At 37.3% G+C, this 19561-nt stretch overlaps 1 protein-coding gene across 2 annotated transcripts in view; it reads right to left on the bottom strand.

The window, feature by feature from the left end:
* The window catches only part of capzb (capping actin protein of muscle Z-line subunit beta), an 88842-nt gene that overhangs the window by 25201 nt on the left and 44080 nt on the right, over positions 1–19561 (bottom strand). For both annotated transcript variants that reach the window (XM_052039190.1, XM_052039189.1), the window contains exons 3-5: positions 15024–15145; positions 8851–8964; positions 172–313 (exon numbers count right to left, since the gene is read on the bottom strand). In XM_052039190.1, the coding sequence (XP_051895150.1) occupies positions 172–313; positions 8851–8964; positions 15024–15145 (378 nt within the window). The remainder of the gene's footprint in view (positions 1–171; positions 314–8850; positions 8965–15023; positions 15146–19561) is intronic.

Genomic DNA, 19561 nt, shown 5'->3' on the forward strand with positions numbered 1-19561 from the left:
AAGTGCATCAGGGCAGAGTGATTCAAATTAAATGGCAGCTAGAAGTCAACACATTGAGCCTTGAATTATAGAGCATTTTTGAGTCTGTAGCATGTAGTGAATTACCTTAAAATATTTTACAAACTTAATTAGTATTAAACAGCACCCTAGCAGCTTCCATCATGTATGTACCTGAACTTCCACCACGTGTATGGAGTCCCAGCAGCCTTTGATCTTTTTTGATCCATCACCAGCTTTCTTGATCAGTATCACACCAGCAAAACCATGGTCTAAGTCCCAGAGGTAGACAGAGGAAACTCCTCCTTCAAAATATCTGCCAGGGAAATTTAGAAGTTACATACTGATTTCTGGGCTTCAGTGAGAACATAAGCTCTTGTTAAATTTCAATTATTATTTTAAACCTCATCTTCATCAGCCTAGTCCATAGACTTAAAAGGTTTCCATGTTCCATTTTCAGAATCATTTGTTTATCGGGAGTTTCAAAGACAGATTTCAGTCTAGCTTTTTGAATTCAGTAATATTAATAAGTATAATCAAATAAATGCATAGCAGGCAATTCAGCATCCAAAGGGGAGGTCAATGATGTGCTTCAAGTAGGATCCATCGCACACGAAACATGGTTATCTTCTTCAACGATCAAGAATTGAATTTTACGGTTGATATTAAAATAATGCAGAACGTGACAACATATTTTTGTCCAAGGTAAACTGAGTTCTTATAGCCAATTATGAAAGTTATGAAGATAGCGTATGTGATTTAGTAGATACAAAGCCATTCTGAAGTGATACATTGATGATTAACGCCTTTCTGTGTTCAAAATAATGTACAAGCATTAATTGGATTGCATCCATAACTGAAATGTCCTTTGCCCTTGAATGGGAACATGCCTCATAGACCTTCCTAAATATTTGTAAGGGTGAAAGCATTCCATTCAATTACATTTATCTGGTGAGGCTGTTTAGAGTCCATGTTTAATGGCTACGTACATACAAACAGATGCTGTATTCAATCATGTGAATGTCTAACACCAAAAAGATGTTTTGAAGAACTGTACTTTGTTATTTTTCTGGAAAATCTTCAAAGAAATTTATAAACATATTTCAGCTGTCATGCATCTTAAAAGCAGTCAATTAAAGACTGTTAGGGGCATGAAACCAATCAAAGGCTGACAGTTTTTCAAAGGTCAATTTTACACTGAGGGTTAGCGCAATTAAGACATCTGTGTTGTTTTGCAATTTGAAAAGGAACAAAGCTTGTGAACATAAATTACATACTTGATGATAAGCTCATTTACCTGTTTAAAGTTACACAAATGTGTCTGTTAATTCATATACAGAACTACAATCAGATGAAGTGAATACCCTTCAATTTGATGATGTGATATATTCCAGTAAATTGGAGTACAGGAACCAGGATTCTTAGTCTGACTGCCAGTCTCACTAATTGATCTAGCTATTGGACAAAATACCACCTAGTTTATATGGTAAGCAAGTTCTGCTTTTGGTAATTAATCTGAATCTAAAAGAAAGCTTCCAAACTAAAATGCTAAACTTTAATGAACTGTTAAGAATGAACGCAGTACTAGTTAATTTTTGAGGTGTACACTATTACATTTAATTAGTGTCACCAGGACATTTAAAAGGCTCACTAATTTTCCATAAGATGTCCAATATAAAAAGTTGTCAAAAGCAGTGTTTACACTGTTGCTCGAGTATCAAAGTAGCTGTAGAATGCTACATTGATGTACATCAAAATGAATGTGCAAGTTAGCATATACGAGATAAACAGAAATTTAGGTGCAGCATTCAATCAACAACAGAACCAGACCAATGTGGTACTTGTAATGGAAATAAGAGCTCAGAAGTGAAAAACTGAAAGCTATTATAAAGAAGCTGTCAGTGGCAGGTACAATATAATTCAATAATCTGTGAATGTTACTTAAACTTATTGAACATAAATTCTTTAAATGGACTTTTCTCCCTTTATGAAATAAACTAGATTTTCGAAAGAAACTGCATTTTAGATCTCAAATAATAGTCACATTAAATGCTTTGCCTCCAATTAACATCTCTTTAAGGCCTTCTGTTTTTATCCTCTGTGATATTTCTACTGCCTTAATTTTGACCTACTGGTTAATCCCAAATTTAAAAATCACTCTATTACTGGTGGCTAAAGCCCAAAACCTCACCACCTCTTAGAGTCATAGAGCACTACAGCACAGAAAAAGGCCCTTCAGTCCATCTGGTCTATGCCGACCTGATTTTCTGCCTAGTTCCATCTACCTGTACCCGGACCGTATCCTTTCAAACCCCTCCCATCCATGTACCTATCCAAACTTCTCTTAAATGTTACAATTGAACCTGCACCTACCACTTCCACTGGCAGCTTGTTCCACACTCGCACCACCCTCTGAGTGAAGGTTCCCCCTCAGATTCCCCTTAAATATTTCACCTTTCACCCTAAACCGATGTCCTCTAGTTCTAGTCTCACACAACCTCGAGGGGGGGGGGGGGGGGGGGGGGCTTGCATGCATTCACCCTATCTAGACCCCTCATAATTTTGTATACCTCTAAGATCTCACCTCATCCTCCTGCACTCCAAGGGAATAAAGTCCTAACCTCTTCAACCTTTCTCTGTAACTCAGGTCCTCATTCCTGGCAACATCCTTGTAAATTTTCTCTGCACTCTTTCAAGCTTATTGATATCTTTCCTGTAGGTAGGTGACCTGAACTGCACACAATACACTAAATTTGGCCTCACCAACATCTCAATTTCAAAATCCCAACTCCTCTACTCAATGCCGTGTTTTATGAAGGCCAAAATGCCAAAAGCTCTCCTTATAACCCTATCTACCTGTGACACCACTTTCAAGGAACTATGGATCCGTATTCCCAGGTCCCTTTGTTCTACTGCACACCTCAGAGCCCTATCATTCACTGTGCAAGTCTGACCCTGGTTTGTCCTCCCAAAGTGCAACATCTCACATTTGTCTGCATCAAATTCCCATCTGCCATTTTTCAGCCCATTTTCCTAGCTGGTCAAGATCACACTGCAAGCCTTGATAGCCTTCCTCACTGTCCACTCTGCCCTCAATCTTGGTGTCATCTGCAAATTTGCTGATCCAGTTTATCATCATCTCAATCATTAATATAAACAACAACAGCACTGATCCCTGCAGCACACCACTAGTCAGAGAGACAACCATCCCTACCACTTTCTGCTTCTCTCACTAAGCCAACGTTGAATCCAATAAGGTACTTCATCCCAAATGCCGAGCCACTTAACCTTCTAGACCAGCCTCCCATGCGGGACTTTGTCAAAGGCCTTGCTAAAGTCCATGTAGACAATGTCCACTGCCTTTCTCTCGTTGACCTTCTTGGTAACTTCCTTGAAAAACTGTACAAGATTGGTTAGACATGACCTACCATGCACAAAGCCATGATGACTATTCTTAATCAGCTCCTGTCTATCCAAATACTTATATATCCTGTCCCTTAGATATCTTCCAATAATTTACCCACAAGTGACATCAGACTCACTGGTCTATAATTTCCAGGCTTATTCTGAGAGGCTTTCATGAACAACATTAGCTATCCTCCACTCCTCCAGTACCTCACCCGTGGCTAACGACGTTTCAAATATCCTGCCAGGGCCCCTGCAATTTCTGAACCAGCTTCCCATAAGATCCAAGGGGACACCTCGTCAGGCCCTGGGATTATCCACCTTCATTTGCCTCAAGACAGCCAGCACTTCGTCTTCCCGTAATCCAGATATGGTCCATGACCTTGCTACTCTTTTGCCTCAGTTCTATAGTCTCTGTGTCTATCTCCAGAGTAAATACTGATGCAAAAAAATCATTTAAGATCCGCCCTTCTCTTTTGGCTCCATGCATAGATGACCATGCTGATCTTCAAGAGGACCAGTTTTGTCCTTTGCTACACTTTTGCTCTTAATATAGCTATAGAAACCCTTGGAATTCTCTTTCACCTTGTCTGTCAAAGCAACCTCTTGTCCTCTTTTTGCCCTCCTCATTTCTCTCTTAAGTGTTCTCCTCGCATTACTTTATACTCCTCAAGCTCCTCATTTGATCCTAACTGCCTATACTGAGTATGCGCCACCTTTTTCTTTACCCAGGGCCTCAATAACCAAGGTTCCCTAAACCTGTTAGCCTTGCCTTTTATTCTAACAGGAACATATGCCAAGCATGAGATTATGTACTCTCAATATTTCATTTTGAAAGCCTCCCACTTACCAAGCAATCTCTTTGCCGAAAAACAGCCTGTCCCAATCCACGCCTGCTGATCCCTTCTGATGCCATCAAAATTGGCCTTACTCCAATTTATAATCTCAACCCAAGGACCAGTCCTATCCTTCTCTATAATTATCTTGAAACTAATGGAATTATGATCACTAGATCCAAGGTGTTCCCCTACACATACTTCTGTCACCTGCCCTGTCTTGTTCCCTAGAGAGAGATCCAGTATCACACTCTCTCTAGTTGGGACCTCTACATATTGATTAAGGAAACTTTCCTGAACACATTTTACAAACTCTATCCCATCCAATCACTTTACAGTATGGGAGCCCCAGTCAATGTGGAAAGTTAAAATCACCTACTATCACAACTTTATTTTTCTTGCAACTGTCTGTTCTCTACAAATTTGTTCCTCTAAATTCCGCTGACTATTGGGAGGTCTGTAATCTAGTCCCGGTAATGTGGTCATCCCTTTCTTATTCCTCAGTTCCACCTATATTGCCTCAGTAGACGAGCCCTCCAGTATGTCCTCTTTGAGCACTGCTGTGACATTTCCCTGATGAATAATGCCATCCCTCCCCCTTTAATACCGCCCTCTCTATCATGTCTAAAACATTGGAACCCCAGACTCATCACCAGACTCCAAGACCTGGGACTCAACACCTCCCTCTGCAACTGGATCCTTGACTTCCTGACTAACAGACTGCAATCAGCAAGGATAGGCAGCCACACCTCCGCCACAATTATTCTCAACACTGGTTCCCCACAAGGCTGCATCCTCAGTCCTCTACTCTACTCCCTATACACTCATAACTGTGTGACCAGATTCTGCTCTAACACCATCTACAAGTTTCCAGATGATACCTTCAGGAAGGGGGGCAGTGCACATGCTCCTGTCTCCATCAAAGGCGTGGAGGTCAAGAGGGTTGAGAGCTTCAAGTCCTAGGAGTGAACATCACCAAAAGCCTGTCCTGGTCAACCACGTAGACACCACGGCCAAGAAAGCTCAGCAGTGCCTCTACTTCCTCACAAGAGGCTGAAGAAATTTGGCATGCCCCCTTTGACCCTCACCAATTTTTATTGATGCACCATAGAAAGCATCCTATCTGGATGCATCACAACTTGGTATGGCAACTGATCTGCCCAGGAACACAAGAAACTGCAGAGAGTTGTGGACATATCACAGAAACCAGCCCCCCCCCACTCCATGGCCTCCGCCTATACTTCTCACTACTTTGGTAAAGCAACCAGCATAATCAAAGATCCTCACCCACCCAGGACAATTCTCTCTTCTCCCCTCTCCCATCAGGCAGAAGATTCAAAAGCCTGAAAGCACGTACTACCAGGCTCAAGGACAGCTTCCATCCCACTGTTATAAGACTATTGAACAGTTCCCTGGTACGATAAGATGGACTCTTGACCTCACATCTATCTCATTATGACCTTGCACCTTATTGTCTACCTGCACTGCACTTTCTCTGTAGCTGTGACACTTGACTCGGTGTTCTGTATTGTTTCAACTTGTACTACCTCAATGCATTGTGTAATGAATTGATCTGTATGAATGGTATGCAAGACAAGTTTTTCACTGTACCTCAGTACCAGGCACAATAATAAACCAATTCCAATTCCCTCCTGCAACCAAGTCTCATTAATGGCTACATCATCACAATTCCACATGCTAATCCAAGCTCTAAGTTCATCTGCCTGACCTACAATACTCCTTGCATTGAAATAGACACATCTCAGAACATTTGTCCCACCATGGTCATCAATCAGTTGATTTCTGTCTTTGCTTGCAGGCTTAACATCTACTTTCCCCTCAGCCACTCCACTCGCTGCCCTGCCACACTGGTTCCCACCTCCCTACAACTCTAGTTTAAACCCCCGAGCAGCACTAGCAAACCTTCCTGCAAGGATATTGGTCCCACTCCAGTTCAGATGCAACCACCCCATCTGTACAGGTCCCACCTGCCCTGGAAGAGAGCCCAATGATACATAAATCTGAAACCCTCCCTTCTGCACCATCTCCTTAAACTGCACAATCTTTCTATTTCTTGACTCACTAGCACGTGGCACATGTAGCAATCCTGAGATCACCACCTGGAGGTCCTGTCTTTTAACTTAGCATCTAACTCCCTGAACTCACTTTGCAGGACCTTTCTGACTACGTCATTGGTACCAATGTGGACCATGACTGCTGGCTGCACACCCTCCCCCTAAGAATGCTGTGGACTCAATCCCAGATGTCTCTCACCCTGGCACCTGGGAGGCAACGTACCATCCGGGAGTCTCTTGTCCACAAGAATCTCCTATCTGTTCCCCTAACCAATGAATCCCCATATCACTACTGCACTCTTTCTACCTTTAAAGCTTGGTTTCAAGCTATCTCATTGGCCAAGTTTTGATCACCTGTCAGCACATCGCTCCATGTAACTCAATGTCAATTGCTTGCATGTTATGCTTGAAAATGTGTTGCCCTGCTAAAGGAAATATAGAATTGGAAGTTGTCATTGTTAATCTGTTTAAATTTGCCTCTTAGACAATGAAATGCATCCTTGGAGTTACAGGCCTAAGGATTCTTTGCAATGATCTGGATATTACTTTCCTAAAGTAAAAATATAAATATGCAAGGAACACCAACAAGTCATACACCATTATGACCAACAAAACTGTTTTTGCCAGCCATATCCATAACCTGAGAATAAATGAACTTTAAAAACATACAAGGGCTCTCACTCATGCACACGTATGCAGGCAAAAGCATACATACATACACAAAATTATGGTACATCAAAAAAATTAAATGTGGTGTAGTTTGCCGATGATGCTTCCACCTTGCATCCATTTTAAGTTAGTAAAATAATGGGCCTACCAGATCAATCTAACATTTTATGAATGCTTCATTTATATAACTATTGTTTGAATAAGGCATAAAATGAATGCAACTTCGCAGAGAGTTGGAACAATCTGTTATGCATTAAATACTAGGGAAAATACTGGCAGGTTACAGCACATGTATAATATTCTACAACATGATAGTGGCATTTTGTCAAACATCATATTTTACCAATCCCTCCCCCACCACCCTCAAATTTACTTGAATACAAAAAGTTCTACCACAGGGCAGAGCAATTTTCAGCTTTTATAGACAAGCTTCATTCCTTGTAAAATATGCAAACTATACATATTAGACGACACAAAGTCTGTTCTTACTTAATTTGCAATTCCTTTGCTGACACAGATCAATTTAAGTTTGATTCAAATACCCCCTGGATAGCTATTTACATTTCAAATTCTATTATATTTTTCTGAAGAAAGCTTGCTAGCAGCTGAACATTCAAAGACTACAGAAAACCTTAACTGCTAGCTTGATTCAATTCATAATACAATGCACCCCAATAAGATTGCACATTCATACCACCCCATTTAACACTCAGCAGCAAAGAGAATGGCATTGTCTGTGATATTTTTCCTATATGATATATTAAAACAAGCCTGACCTGTCACAAGGTTAGAAGTGGCACTGTCGTGACAATTCTACTGCAATCACAACTCTAACAATAAAAAGGCACATGCCAACCTCCAGCAGGATTTTGATAGATTGCAATGACAAGTTAAAATTTATTGCCATAAGTATCAGTTAATGACAATTTCCCATCAATCTTCAAAGGCACTACTAACAGAACAACCACCACATTAAATCCCCAGCCCCACACCATTACAAACACCACTCCCATAACAGATTCTAACCAGGTCTGGGAGATATTTGAAGATGTGGGTTTTGTGGTGATGGCCGTCTTGATGCAAACTGACGGAATATCACCACAGAAGACCACAGCAACAACATTAAGGGGACACTATCATCTCCAAGACAAGATCCAAACTGGACATATATCCGTATGTCCATAATCACTATATCCAAATCCTGAAATTCTCTACCTAACAATAACATGAGAGCACTGCCATAAATATTCAGGGGCTTCAAACAACAGGAAGTGGTCCTTGTGCTGAAGATAAAAAAAATTGATTTCCACTTCTGAACAAATGAATGGAAATAATTCAATTTCCAACAGATCAGTGGAGAAATCAACAAACTATACTATCACATTTTTTGGTGTATTTCCGAGATCACGTATGATGTTTTCTGTTCCAGCCAACTCATTCAAATGAATGTTTGTGTAGCTTTGGTGTTTTTATTTTTTTTAAATAAAATCAGCAAGGCAGCATCATTGTACAACTGATATAAAGAACTCATTTCACTAGGGCTTGCCACAGCCTGTTAGAGATACAACTTAGCATTCCACTGCAGACTTTCTGTATTTAGTAGAAACTCTGGACATTATGAAAAAGACTTAAACAGTCACAGTCTTAAGTCAATCTAATTTCAGGGGATCATTTGAAGTCAAGAATCTGAGAGTTATTTCAACTTTAAATAGACAGCTCAAATGACTCTAATTTCAAGACGATATTTAAAAAGCATGGGATATTCAAAATAACATTTGCAATAAACAAAAGATCAATCTGCAGTTTAAAAAGCATACCTACAGAATTAATAGTACAGAAAACTGTATTAAACAACTGTACAGACTTACAGATCTCGATACTGATCAAATGCTTTGTTGGCTTCAACTTCCAGTTTCCGCAGGCGAGCTGATGGCATAGCACCATCTTCCAGAGGGGGATCATACTTATTACTCCAAGGTGACCTATAAAAAAGACAGCAATGCAATCAGGAACAGACAGGCATTGAAGTCCTCTGTCAGAACTTGGTTTACTTCAGAATGCAAACTGTAATATCCAGTGCATGCCATTTCAATGTATTGAATAAGTTTTACAGCAGGCTACCCATTTAGGTAATGAGTGACATTCTTGTGTGGTGGTTTTCTAGGATGTATACATGCCAAAAATATTTTATTTTGTGAATCTCATGCCTTAAATAGATTCAAGTGCTTTCCTGAAAACTGAGATTGCTGTTCACACACTTCTAGCTTGGTTACAGCCATCAACTATTTGAGATGGATGAATTAATTTTGAATCATTTCAACTATGAAGAAACTGCTGAGAATACATTTAATTCCATTCTGTGTTAAAGTAACCACTACACTCAGCCCTCCATTGCTATTCATGGATCTGCTTACTCGCGAGGTCAGCCCCATTTCAATTTTTTTCCCTGAAATATAGCTATAAACTTGCATGTTGAGGAGCCAATCACTGTGTATATTAAGATGGTGATCAGTTTCTAAAGCACTTGTGTTAAGTAGCTCCCTAGTGTGCAATGTTTTACCCATCTTCATTTACACAGCTACACCTTGTGATGTCAAAAGCTATCAATGCTTGTAGGTATTAATACATTCAATGGATGTAATTTTTCATCTAATATCATTTGTTTAGGTATTTAAACATATTAATGTCCTTATTAAACCTTGTTAATGCTTTTTGAATAGTATGGGGTATGTGTGTATGTATTTGGAGATGTATTTGGTAAAAAGGAGAGGGTCTTGGTGGCATTTGCGCCCTTTTATTATGCACAGGGAGTCCGGTTTCCCCCTGCACCCCCATCCAAGTACTTAGTATATTAGCAATTAATTCATTGTTTAATAATATGTTGAACACCTGCATTTTATCTTAATATTCAAATAAATTTCATGAATCTCAAGGGGAAAAAATATCTTAATTATCTAGTGCTCAGTCACTACCCACCAAACTTAAGGATGAAGATGCACAAAGTTGTAGAAGAGCATTTATGGCTTTGCCACCACAGGCCCTTTCCAAGAATTTATAAGTGCCTTGGACAAACCTAATGATTCTGTTCCATTTATGCTTTGAAAGAATTCAATACAACTTTTGTGAAGTGCTGCACAAATATATCCAAGTGGTGTAGAATGTTCCACCTATATCTATACTTCTGTTTATCAAATTATTTATAAAGTAAGTTGATACTGCAATATTTTCTGCTTCCTGAATGGACAGAAGACATCTAAATAAGCAATCCGCCACATTTGGAGTTAAACTCCACACGGGTAGTCTGGGCAATGGTTTCAAAATTATATTCTCATTCTTTGTTGCTTCGGTCCTTATTTTGCATGGTAAATCTTTCTATATTTAATCTATTGTCTTCTGTTTAACAATTGGAATCCAACCCTTTTGGCTTTTTCTTGAAAGAATTTAAATAGCTTGATCTCTCACTTGTTTAATAAATTACATGCAGCAACCATTTCTGTTGCAATACTCTGAACAGTTGCTCTGCCTTTCCAGCTACACACCTACTGATACTTCAAAAATTCTTAGGTTTTTCTTTCTTGCACCAAAATATTTGACAGATGATATTGCAAATTCCAACATTATTTGCCTTTCTAATTAAGACCTTTTTGACTTTTTTGTCACTGAAGCTGTCTCAAACTTTATTCTCTACTTTTGTTACCTCATAACAAAAGTGCCCCCATTCTGTTAGTAGTATACATGTCATTTCTCAAAAGTGAAAATAGCATATTTAAAGTTATTTGACCCACTAAAACTCTGTCACAGCACACCTTCCATTGTCAAAAATTGCTTAAGTGATATTTAAAATATTTAATTTCTGAGGAAAATATTGCAGTCAGGTTCAAACACAAACATGGTTAAAAAGAGTTGCGCTGTGAAGAAAATTGGCAGAGCTTATCCATGTTTACGTGGCATAAAAGCTTGTTTATTTATATGATACAATAGAGGAGGAGGGAAAGGACAAAATATTAAACACAGATGTTACTGATGGCAGCGAGTAAAAGGTTTGTACAACAAGCACAGGCACAAAAGCACAACTTAAAGATGCTGATTAATTTAACTCGTTAACCCCTACTGTCCAAGGAAGACTGTTGACCATCAATTTTTCCTTGGCCTCAGAGAAACGTACAATATGGAGATCCAATGGAAGAAATGATATCTGTTTCAGAGACTAAGACTGAACTGAAAGATCATTAAATACTTTAAAAATAAAGTATTTATTTTTAAAGTATTTAATGATCTTTCAAGTTCAGTCTTAGTCTCTGGAAAAGGATGGAACTGAATTAATATGGACTGGCTTGCAGCAAGATATAAAAATCATTGAGTGGCTTGGAACTGGAAATTTCTTTGCTAACATTTCAATCAACTTGATTTTCATTCTTCATATAAGTGAGACACATCAGTTGATCTAAACAACCTCATCTACATTCATGCTTTTAATTTGCTACCTCCTGTACAACTTTAAAAGGCTGCCCGCTGGAAATCCTCTCTTCACCATCTGGTTGGTGATGCCTTGGTCTAAAATTTCTTAAGCAAGTTACGATATATTGACTCATTTTCATCAGAAATAAGAGATGTCAAAATGATTGAAGACAGACAACTTCCTCAAAAAAAAACATAGCTTTTTAAATTCAGCAGTACTCTCACGAGTACATTAGACCACTCCTAAAATAAGCATATGATTTTGGCTAATTTCTAGCACAAAAGAATAAGGTAGCAGGTTAAGTGCACCTACTCTGGGGAAATTTAAGATGGCTCCACAACATTGCGTGAAGAGCAGTGGAAGTTCTCTTGGTCTTCGGCAATATTCTTTCTTCAACAAATGCCAAATTATGAATTAGTTATTCATCCCATCACCATTAGTGAACTACTGTTTACTGTCTACATGACCATCATTGCATTTCAAAGTAATTTTCTATATGTAGTGTTTTGGAAAGTTCTTCAAAAGCCCTGGTTGGAAGATCTGAAATCTAATTAGACTATGATGGTTAGCTAATGACAATCACAGGAGAAATTATATCTTTTTTCCCCAAAGCCATATCTCTGTCAGTCACTGGGCATTACATTTTCTCCCCAACATGCCCAGCTTTCTTGTAATCAAATGGCTTTTACCAATTGTTGGTCTAAAATCTTTTAAATTGCCAAAAACTTTTTCCAGAGGGCGAGGCGAGGATGCTATATTAAATCTCACAATTAGTTCAATAAGTCAGTCAGTCTACAGAGTTAATTTCTAAGCAAGTAAACTCTTACTAAAAAACACTTCATAGCTTCCCAGAATGATTTTTCTGACCACTGGAAGTAGAACTCTGAAACATGGCTTTGGTACTGACCAGGGTGGAGGGTAGAGTAATAAGATCCTGGGGTAAATCTGCATATGTAACAGGTGGTTATGGAACAACTCTGTCAGGAAAGTAGAATCAAGTGCTAGCTATCTTCCTATAGAAAATCATATGTGGTACAGTGGACATAGAGGATTTAAAATTGAATTAAAATTGCTTTCAATAAAATTCAAGTTTTACATTTTAGTATCCCCACATGAATACACTTTTGTTTAAAAAAAACTTATTGAAACCATTTGGGAAACATTAGTGGTTCCAAACACCACAAATTTCACAACAAGTATTAAAATTTATAGACAGCAGATTCTGGCAAATGTCCTTTCAGATTAAGAACATGTGACCTTCAGGGTCCCAACATATTAGACAGGCGTATGTAGCAAAGTTATCAAGAGCTCTAATTGGCATGGTAACAATAGATGCCAAGCATTCCGTATTCAATAATTACAACCAAATCAACTGAAGAGAATAACAAACTGCACTAAGGTTAGGTCACAATGACGCCTGTTTGCCTTGGTTTCAGCACGACACAGCTCAAGAACAGAATTGACACATACAAATCACAGTATGTACATGTTTAAACTGTAAGATGGTTTATAGAATCATAAAATATATTAAATAATCAAAAAATACAAAATAAGATGGAATGTTGAAGATAGTGCTTTTTGTTCAGTTTTCCTTCTTTGTTCTTTCTTGCTTCTCTGTGCAGAAAGAATGCATTTGTAACTGACTACGTTTTGCTTTCCTTGCCCAAAACCGAATGGCTTGCACCATATGGCTTTCTGTTGTAAACATTGTATGGCTTTTAAAGGCTTATTAAATTGTAGTTGCAGAGACCCACCATTTCAGATCTCCATCACCCCAATGATGCTGCCAAAATGGAAGAGATGCCTATTTCCTGGAATGTATCCATTCATTTTTAAACAGTACAAGATTTATCAGGAAATATTCTCGAGCATGTGTCTGGAAGTCTTAACCTCAAGAAAACATTCAACAAACATTTTATATATAGATAACCTACTTTTTAATCTCCATACTAGTTAACAAGTCAAACTGCATTTTATGTGTGCAACAAAAAGCCACATGGCCCTAGTCACTGACTAGATGGAACATGTATTTTTTTCCCCACAGAGAATTTTTTTTTGCTAAAGCTAACGACTTCAAACTGTGTAGCTGGCACCAGTTTCCTCATAAGGATTTCATTTAAAAGAGAAATGCAGGAAAGAAAGCATGTGTAGACCTCAGAAGAAAACAATGTGAGAAATCTGAAGTCCCAAATGTATGTGTTTCAAAAACTAGATCATGCTCCAGATATTAAGTTGGCTAGTGTATTAATATTGTATATAAATATAAGAGTTTAAGAAAAGATTGTTTTAATATCCAGAGAGGTCCCCTACACTTACAAATCTTTGGGGACATAGTGAATCATGTGTAAAGAGTAGTACATTCCCTTGCTTCTTACAAAAAGGGTGGACTGACCCCAGAAATTCAGATTTAGTCATTGTGTGCTATGTTACTTGACAATTCATATCAAATAAAAAGTAACAGATTTTATTTAACTAAAACAATCTGAAAGACAAAACTAAAGTTGCAATGTTTTTAAAAGACAGTAAGACAAAGTTAATTTATGCAATTTCTAGTTATCAGAAAATGAAACATTGCAGAAGATGCACATTACATAAAATTTGCACCACCTGCAATTTGAATGACAAGTGGAACAAGCAAAAACCTCGAGAACAATTTACTTCTTCTGGATCTTGCAGGGTGACTGAGCATCCAGTAATGTTGAATCAAAAGAGGAATGAAAGTAACCTTTGCATTAAACAAGGGGATTTGACATCCTCGGGATCAGAGATACCAAGTAACAAGCCTGAGGCATATCTGATAATCAGGAATAGAGATAGAAGAATCTTCAACATTTAAAATCAGATCTATCTGTGGAGGATGATATATTGGAGTGCAAATAATGTCTCTACAACTAGGTTACTTGGGGGGGTGGGGGGGGGGGGCAGAGCTTTTTGGCAAACCTGATGTTGTACATACAAGAGAGTTGTAACAAGTGACTCAATAATGAATAAACTTATCCAATGGACATGGCAAATTGTAGCTTTCAACACAGGTAAGCCATCTCCCAGACACTGAACTCTTAAGTTTATTGCATGAATGACATACTTTACTTAATATCAGCTTTGCCTCAGTGAAAACACTCCCATTTTTTTTTTCTTTACCATTGCACTTAGGCCGGTATGTAAATGATTCATTAACATAAAACAAAAAAAACCACAAAAGCAATAGTTTCAAATGATCTTAAAATGGAACAGTGTTGTTCAGAAATTAAGCAGGAATAATCAAGCTTCCACCCACTTGTGTCACATGCAGTTGGAGGACTGGCAAAGAAGTTCAAATCAATACTGTTGATACGAAAAGACTATATTCTGATTCACTATTCATCCACCCAATCCTGTCCAAACTTCTAGTCAGACAAATTCAGTGAATGAGACAAAAAAAACACAAAAAGCATTGAGTACTCAGGGCTTCAAGGGCTTACCTGAGGAATGAGCGGGGGGGTGGGGGGGGGGGGCGGGTTGAACCATGATGTTAATTACTGTAAAGTTTGCACCATTATTTTGGTTAAAGTCTACAAAGTGCTTCCACTTCAATTATCTCACCTGTAGGAGTCACCATCTCTATTATAGTCACAAAGTAAGTAATCCTTTCCAACCACTTTATCCCTGGCGATCTTTAGTGGCTGATCGACTGATGATAATAGGTCTTCACAGAGAGTTGGTACCTGTTTGCAAAAAAAATAAATCACAAAATATATTACAAATCATTTTAACAAGGTATGGGAAAAATAGAAAGTTCATGCATTTCAGCAGGACTAATGACTATTTAAAACACAATTAGCTGATCCATCATCTTTTAAAACCATTGCAGCAAAGAGAAATACAGATCAGTGAAAACGTTTTAACACAAACTTGTAAATGTTAAACTGAACAAGCTTCTACTTTCAGAATGGCCCCAACAGAATCTTGTTCATCTGCTTGAATGAACATTGGGGCATGCCAAACACAGCATGATCTCAAGCTCTGCAGCAGAAATTGCTCTAACCGCAGAATAAGACATCACATATTCAAGGTTATGCAACCAATCCAGTTTCCTACTTTGTATATAATGTCTGCAAAGAAAATGGGCAAGAACACCATAGTCTACAAGTCAGAAAAATTTCACGAATGGGAAGAAAATTACATCAATCTAAAACCATTTTATTTAGAGAGCTTCATAGCAAATAAAAAAAAAATGGATTCTAATCATCATAAAAAGATTTCATTAAAGACAACTTTTTAAATTATTAAATCTTTAAATAGAAGTTCTTTGCAGGCTTTTGTAAAAGAAAAAGATTTAAGTTTTAAAGGAAGTAGCACACATCCAATATTATGCCTTCAATTTTAAATTCGTTAATCTTAATGGACAATCATACAGCTAAAGGTATTATGCTGATACATTTTGCTGCATTTAAACTGCTTCATAAAATCCTAAACATTATTGAACTGAACTCTGAATTAGTTTCCACTCTTCTTTTTCCTTGTTTATATTTTCAGGGAACATGGAAGTAAAACTTCCACACAGATTTGAATTTAAATTTGTGTTTTGTTGGATGAGAACAAGAAGTTGCAATTCAAATGCATACTTTCAGCCTCCATTATAATGCTGAAATCCAGTCAGAGTCTGTTAATTTTATCACATCAACCATGCTGATAAATTTTAAGAGTTCTATCTATCATTATTAATCTTGATAAGGGTATGGAGAGACACACAAAGGGCAGACTAGGAAAGTTTAAAAACTGAATAGATGACAGAATCATTTATTAAAGTATTTGAAATGGGTAGTTACCAAGAAAATTAAAAGCAGTTCTGTTCTCTCTCAAAACAAAACAGTTAAAGGTGGGGGGGTGGGGGGGGTGCAATTTAATTAGAACATTGAAAATGACTAAAGTCAACAACAAAGTGCATCAGGAAAGACTCACAGTAATACTAAAGCATCATACAAATTATTCACCCCTCCCTCCAAATATTCAGTTTACTGCAATCCATCAAAAAGTGATTTAAAAACATCTCAGTATATTTTTACTTGTGCATGACCAAAGTCCAAAAATTTCATGAAACGGCAAAGCATTCCCGTCATTACACCATCTCTTCCACAGGTGTCTCCCTTCTCAGTAAATAGGCCAACTATAAATTGCAGTTTTAAGTCAACAGGAAATAAAATAATTGGAAACAATGCAAAATACAATACTGTTACTGAATACAAAGAGATTAAACTGAATACAAATGAATAAAACAACTATTTGTATTGATTGTGCCCCTTCCAAGTACATTACAGGAAGCAGATTTTAAAGTTTAATGAAATTTAGGAATTTAAAAAGGGAAATTACCATGTAGCACAATTATCAGAAAATAGTAAATCAAGGAATACTTCACTTCAACTCTTCCATAGAGCAGGAAAATAGACAAATATTCCATTACACAGATAAAGTAATGAGAAGGATAATTATGAAAAATAGATAATTTTTTGTGTGATTTGTTTCACATAATATTCTATCCTATTTCACATGCAGGCTGCTTGTCCCTTTCTGGAGCATCCAGCATCTCCTATAGACAGCGATAAAGGTACCAATACCATCAACTTACTCTGTACTCAAAAGTTCCTGGTCATCCATACCAACAAAATGGCTGACATCATGATATTATTATATAGCAGACTGTGCATGAAAAAAAAACAAATATTAGCAACATGCCAGCACATTCAAGTTTCTGTGTGGACCTACAACAGCTGCACAAAGTTTTAATATCTGAAGTAAAACTGGACATTTAGAAGAGTGTTTTATAAATTTATTCCACTTTTTTTTTATTATGCCCTTGCATGGTCTCATCATGAGTTACTATGGCACACAGAACTGTTTGAAAAGCAATTTAAAATACACCTAGGGGATTCAGAGTACATGCACCAGATTTCAAAATAGAGTCATAAAGAAGAGGTCAAGCTGTGAAGGAATGTTAACAAAGGAAAGTATTTAGAATTAGAGTTTGTACAGGATGCAATATATATATTTAGGATTATACAGTCCTTATTGAATGCAATATGTATTTAGAGTCAGAGAGCTTGCATTGTATGCAATCTGTAAGAGTTTACAATCATAACTTGTATTGTATGCAATATATTAAGATCAAAGGGCTCATGCTGTATACATTCTGTATAGATTAAGGATCAAATTGGCCTTTATTCAATCAATATTATTTAGGTTTGCTAGATTTGTACTATATACAATTTTCTTTTAAGACCATAGTTTTAAGTATAACTTGACTATGGAAAAAAAGTGCACTGACAACATCACCACTGTATGAAGCCGGATCTATACTTTTGTGTTTAGTTTTCATCCACTGCCTGAAGCCCCCTATTTAAATATTTATTTCAAAATGGGGCATCGACACAAACCACAAACAAGATTAACAGTCTGCACTTGTCTCTAGCATTATGAAAATAGGATTCACTAATTTGAGTTTTAATAAAATGTTTCAGTTACTTTAATCATAATGGCTGTGAATTATCAGCACATGGAAGATGTCATGTAGGTCAGTTAAAATAGTGTGGTTGGAATTTGTGGGAAAAGCATGGATTAGTTGCTTTAGCTGATGCTGCAGAGCTCCAGAGATCAGAATTTGATTCTGACCTCAGGTGCGTGTTCAGCTTGTGACTTTGCGAGTTTTCTCCAGGTGTCCGGTTCCCTTCCACATCCCCAACACATGCTGGTGGGTTAACTAGTTAAATTGTTCCCAGTATAGGTTGACCTCAGGAGAATCAGGAAGTTGACGGGCTTGTGGGAGAGAGCAGGTTATAGGGAAATAAGTGATGGAAGGGGACAGGTGGGAATGCTGAGCTGGCATAGACTCAATGGGCCAAATGGCTTCTTTCAATTCTATAATAAAATGTGGAAATGCGAAAAATAAGGTTTGGATTTAAAAATAATACACATTAATTAGGATACAGTTTTTCACACATTTGCATTTAAGGAACAAAGTTTAGATCATCAGTACCTTTTATTTTAAAAAAAAGAATTTGAGATGTCATTTTATGCAAAACATATCGTCAATCTTTTCCAATATTTTTGTGAAATGAAAAAGTAATGTGGATTTATGTAAAAAAATGTGTTTGCAGTTGTATACTGTAACAATGTCGAAAACAGGCAACTCTCTGTAATGTTTCCTTTACTGGATTAATTAATTCCAATCTGGGCTAATGCAGGCCAAACACGTTCCCTCCTACACAAGTAGGCAGTAAAAAAAAACATGTTCTTTTTGGGGAAAGGAGAACAATGTAAAACTTGGATCAATTGTGTCTCTATGTTACATGTCAAAGAATGTGAAAAGTGCCATATAAAAAATATCAAATCATTGAACTGGGACACAAGGAAGCTAAATGCTGTTTGGAAGAACTGAAGTGTATTGACACATGACAAAAGATCAAAATCATTTAAATTCTATCAAGTTTTGCAGGATAGTTATCAAGATAGTTTGATACAGCAGTATATTGCTTTGGCTAACAAACATCAGATTTTGAATATAGACAAGCAATGTTTCCAAAAATGGGCACACATCTCACATAATCATACGTGTTTTAAGTTCTTTGATATTTTGCTGGACATACATCTGGCACAACCATATTTGCATTTTTAAGTACTTTGACATTTTGCTGAGCTGTTCACCTGACAATTTCTACTTCCAAAACTCAGCAGAAATACAGGATGACCTGCTCCTGCAGTTTTATATCCGGACCACACTGCAACAAAAACAAACCAGGATTCTCTAGGGCAAGTTTCAGCTGTTCAAACTGTGTGGTACAAATCCAATAATGCTGGAGAGTGTGCAGCTGGAAAAAGCAATGCAAAATAAGTAACACTACATAAGGATAAAGAAAACCATAAGGAATGGCGAAAATAGCAATCCGCTTAAAAAACTTTCAGAACAATGCTTCCATTATTCACCATGTAAGAAAGCTCTTCAGTGCTGTTAATTAACCAAATAATACTACTATAATTAATATTACGCACTTGATTGCTATGTAATCTCAAGAGTATACAAAGTTTAAAGGGAAACTTAAGCCCAAAAACAAAAGATAGATGCTGTTCTTAAAATGACTAAACAGAGA

This window comes from Pristis pectinata, chromosome 26 (genome assembly GCF_009764475.1).
Source record: "Pristis pectinata isolate sPriPec2 chromosome 26, sPriPec2.1.pri, whole genome shotgun sequence".
In the NCBI taxonomy this organism is placed as follows: domain Eukaryota; kingdom Metazoa; phylum Chordata; class Chondrichthyes; order Rhinopristiformes; family Pristidae; genus Pristis; species Pristis pectinata.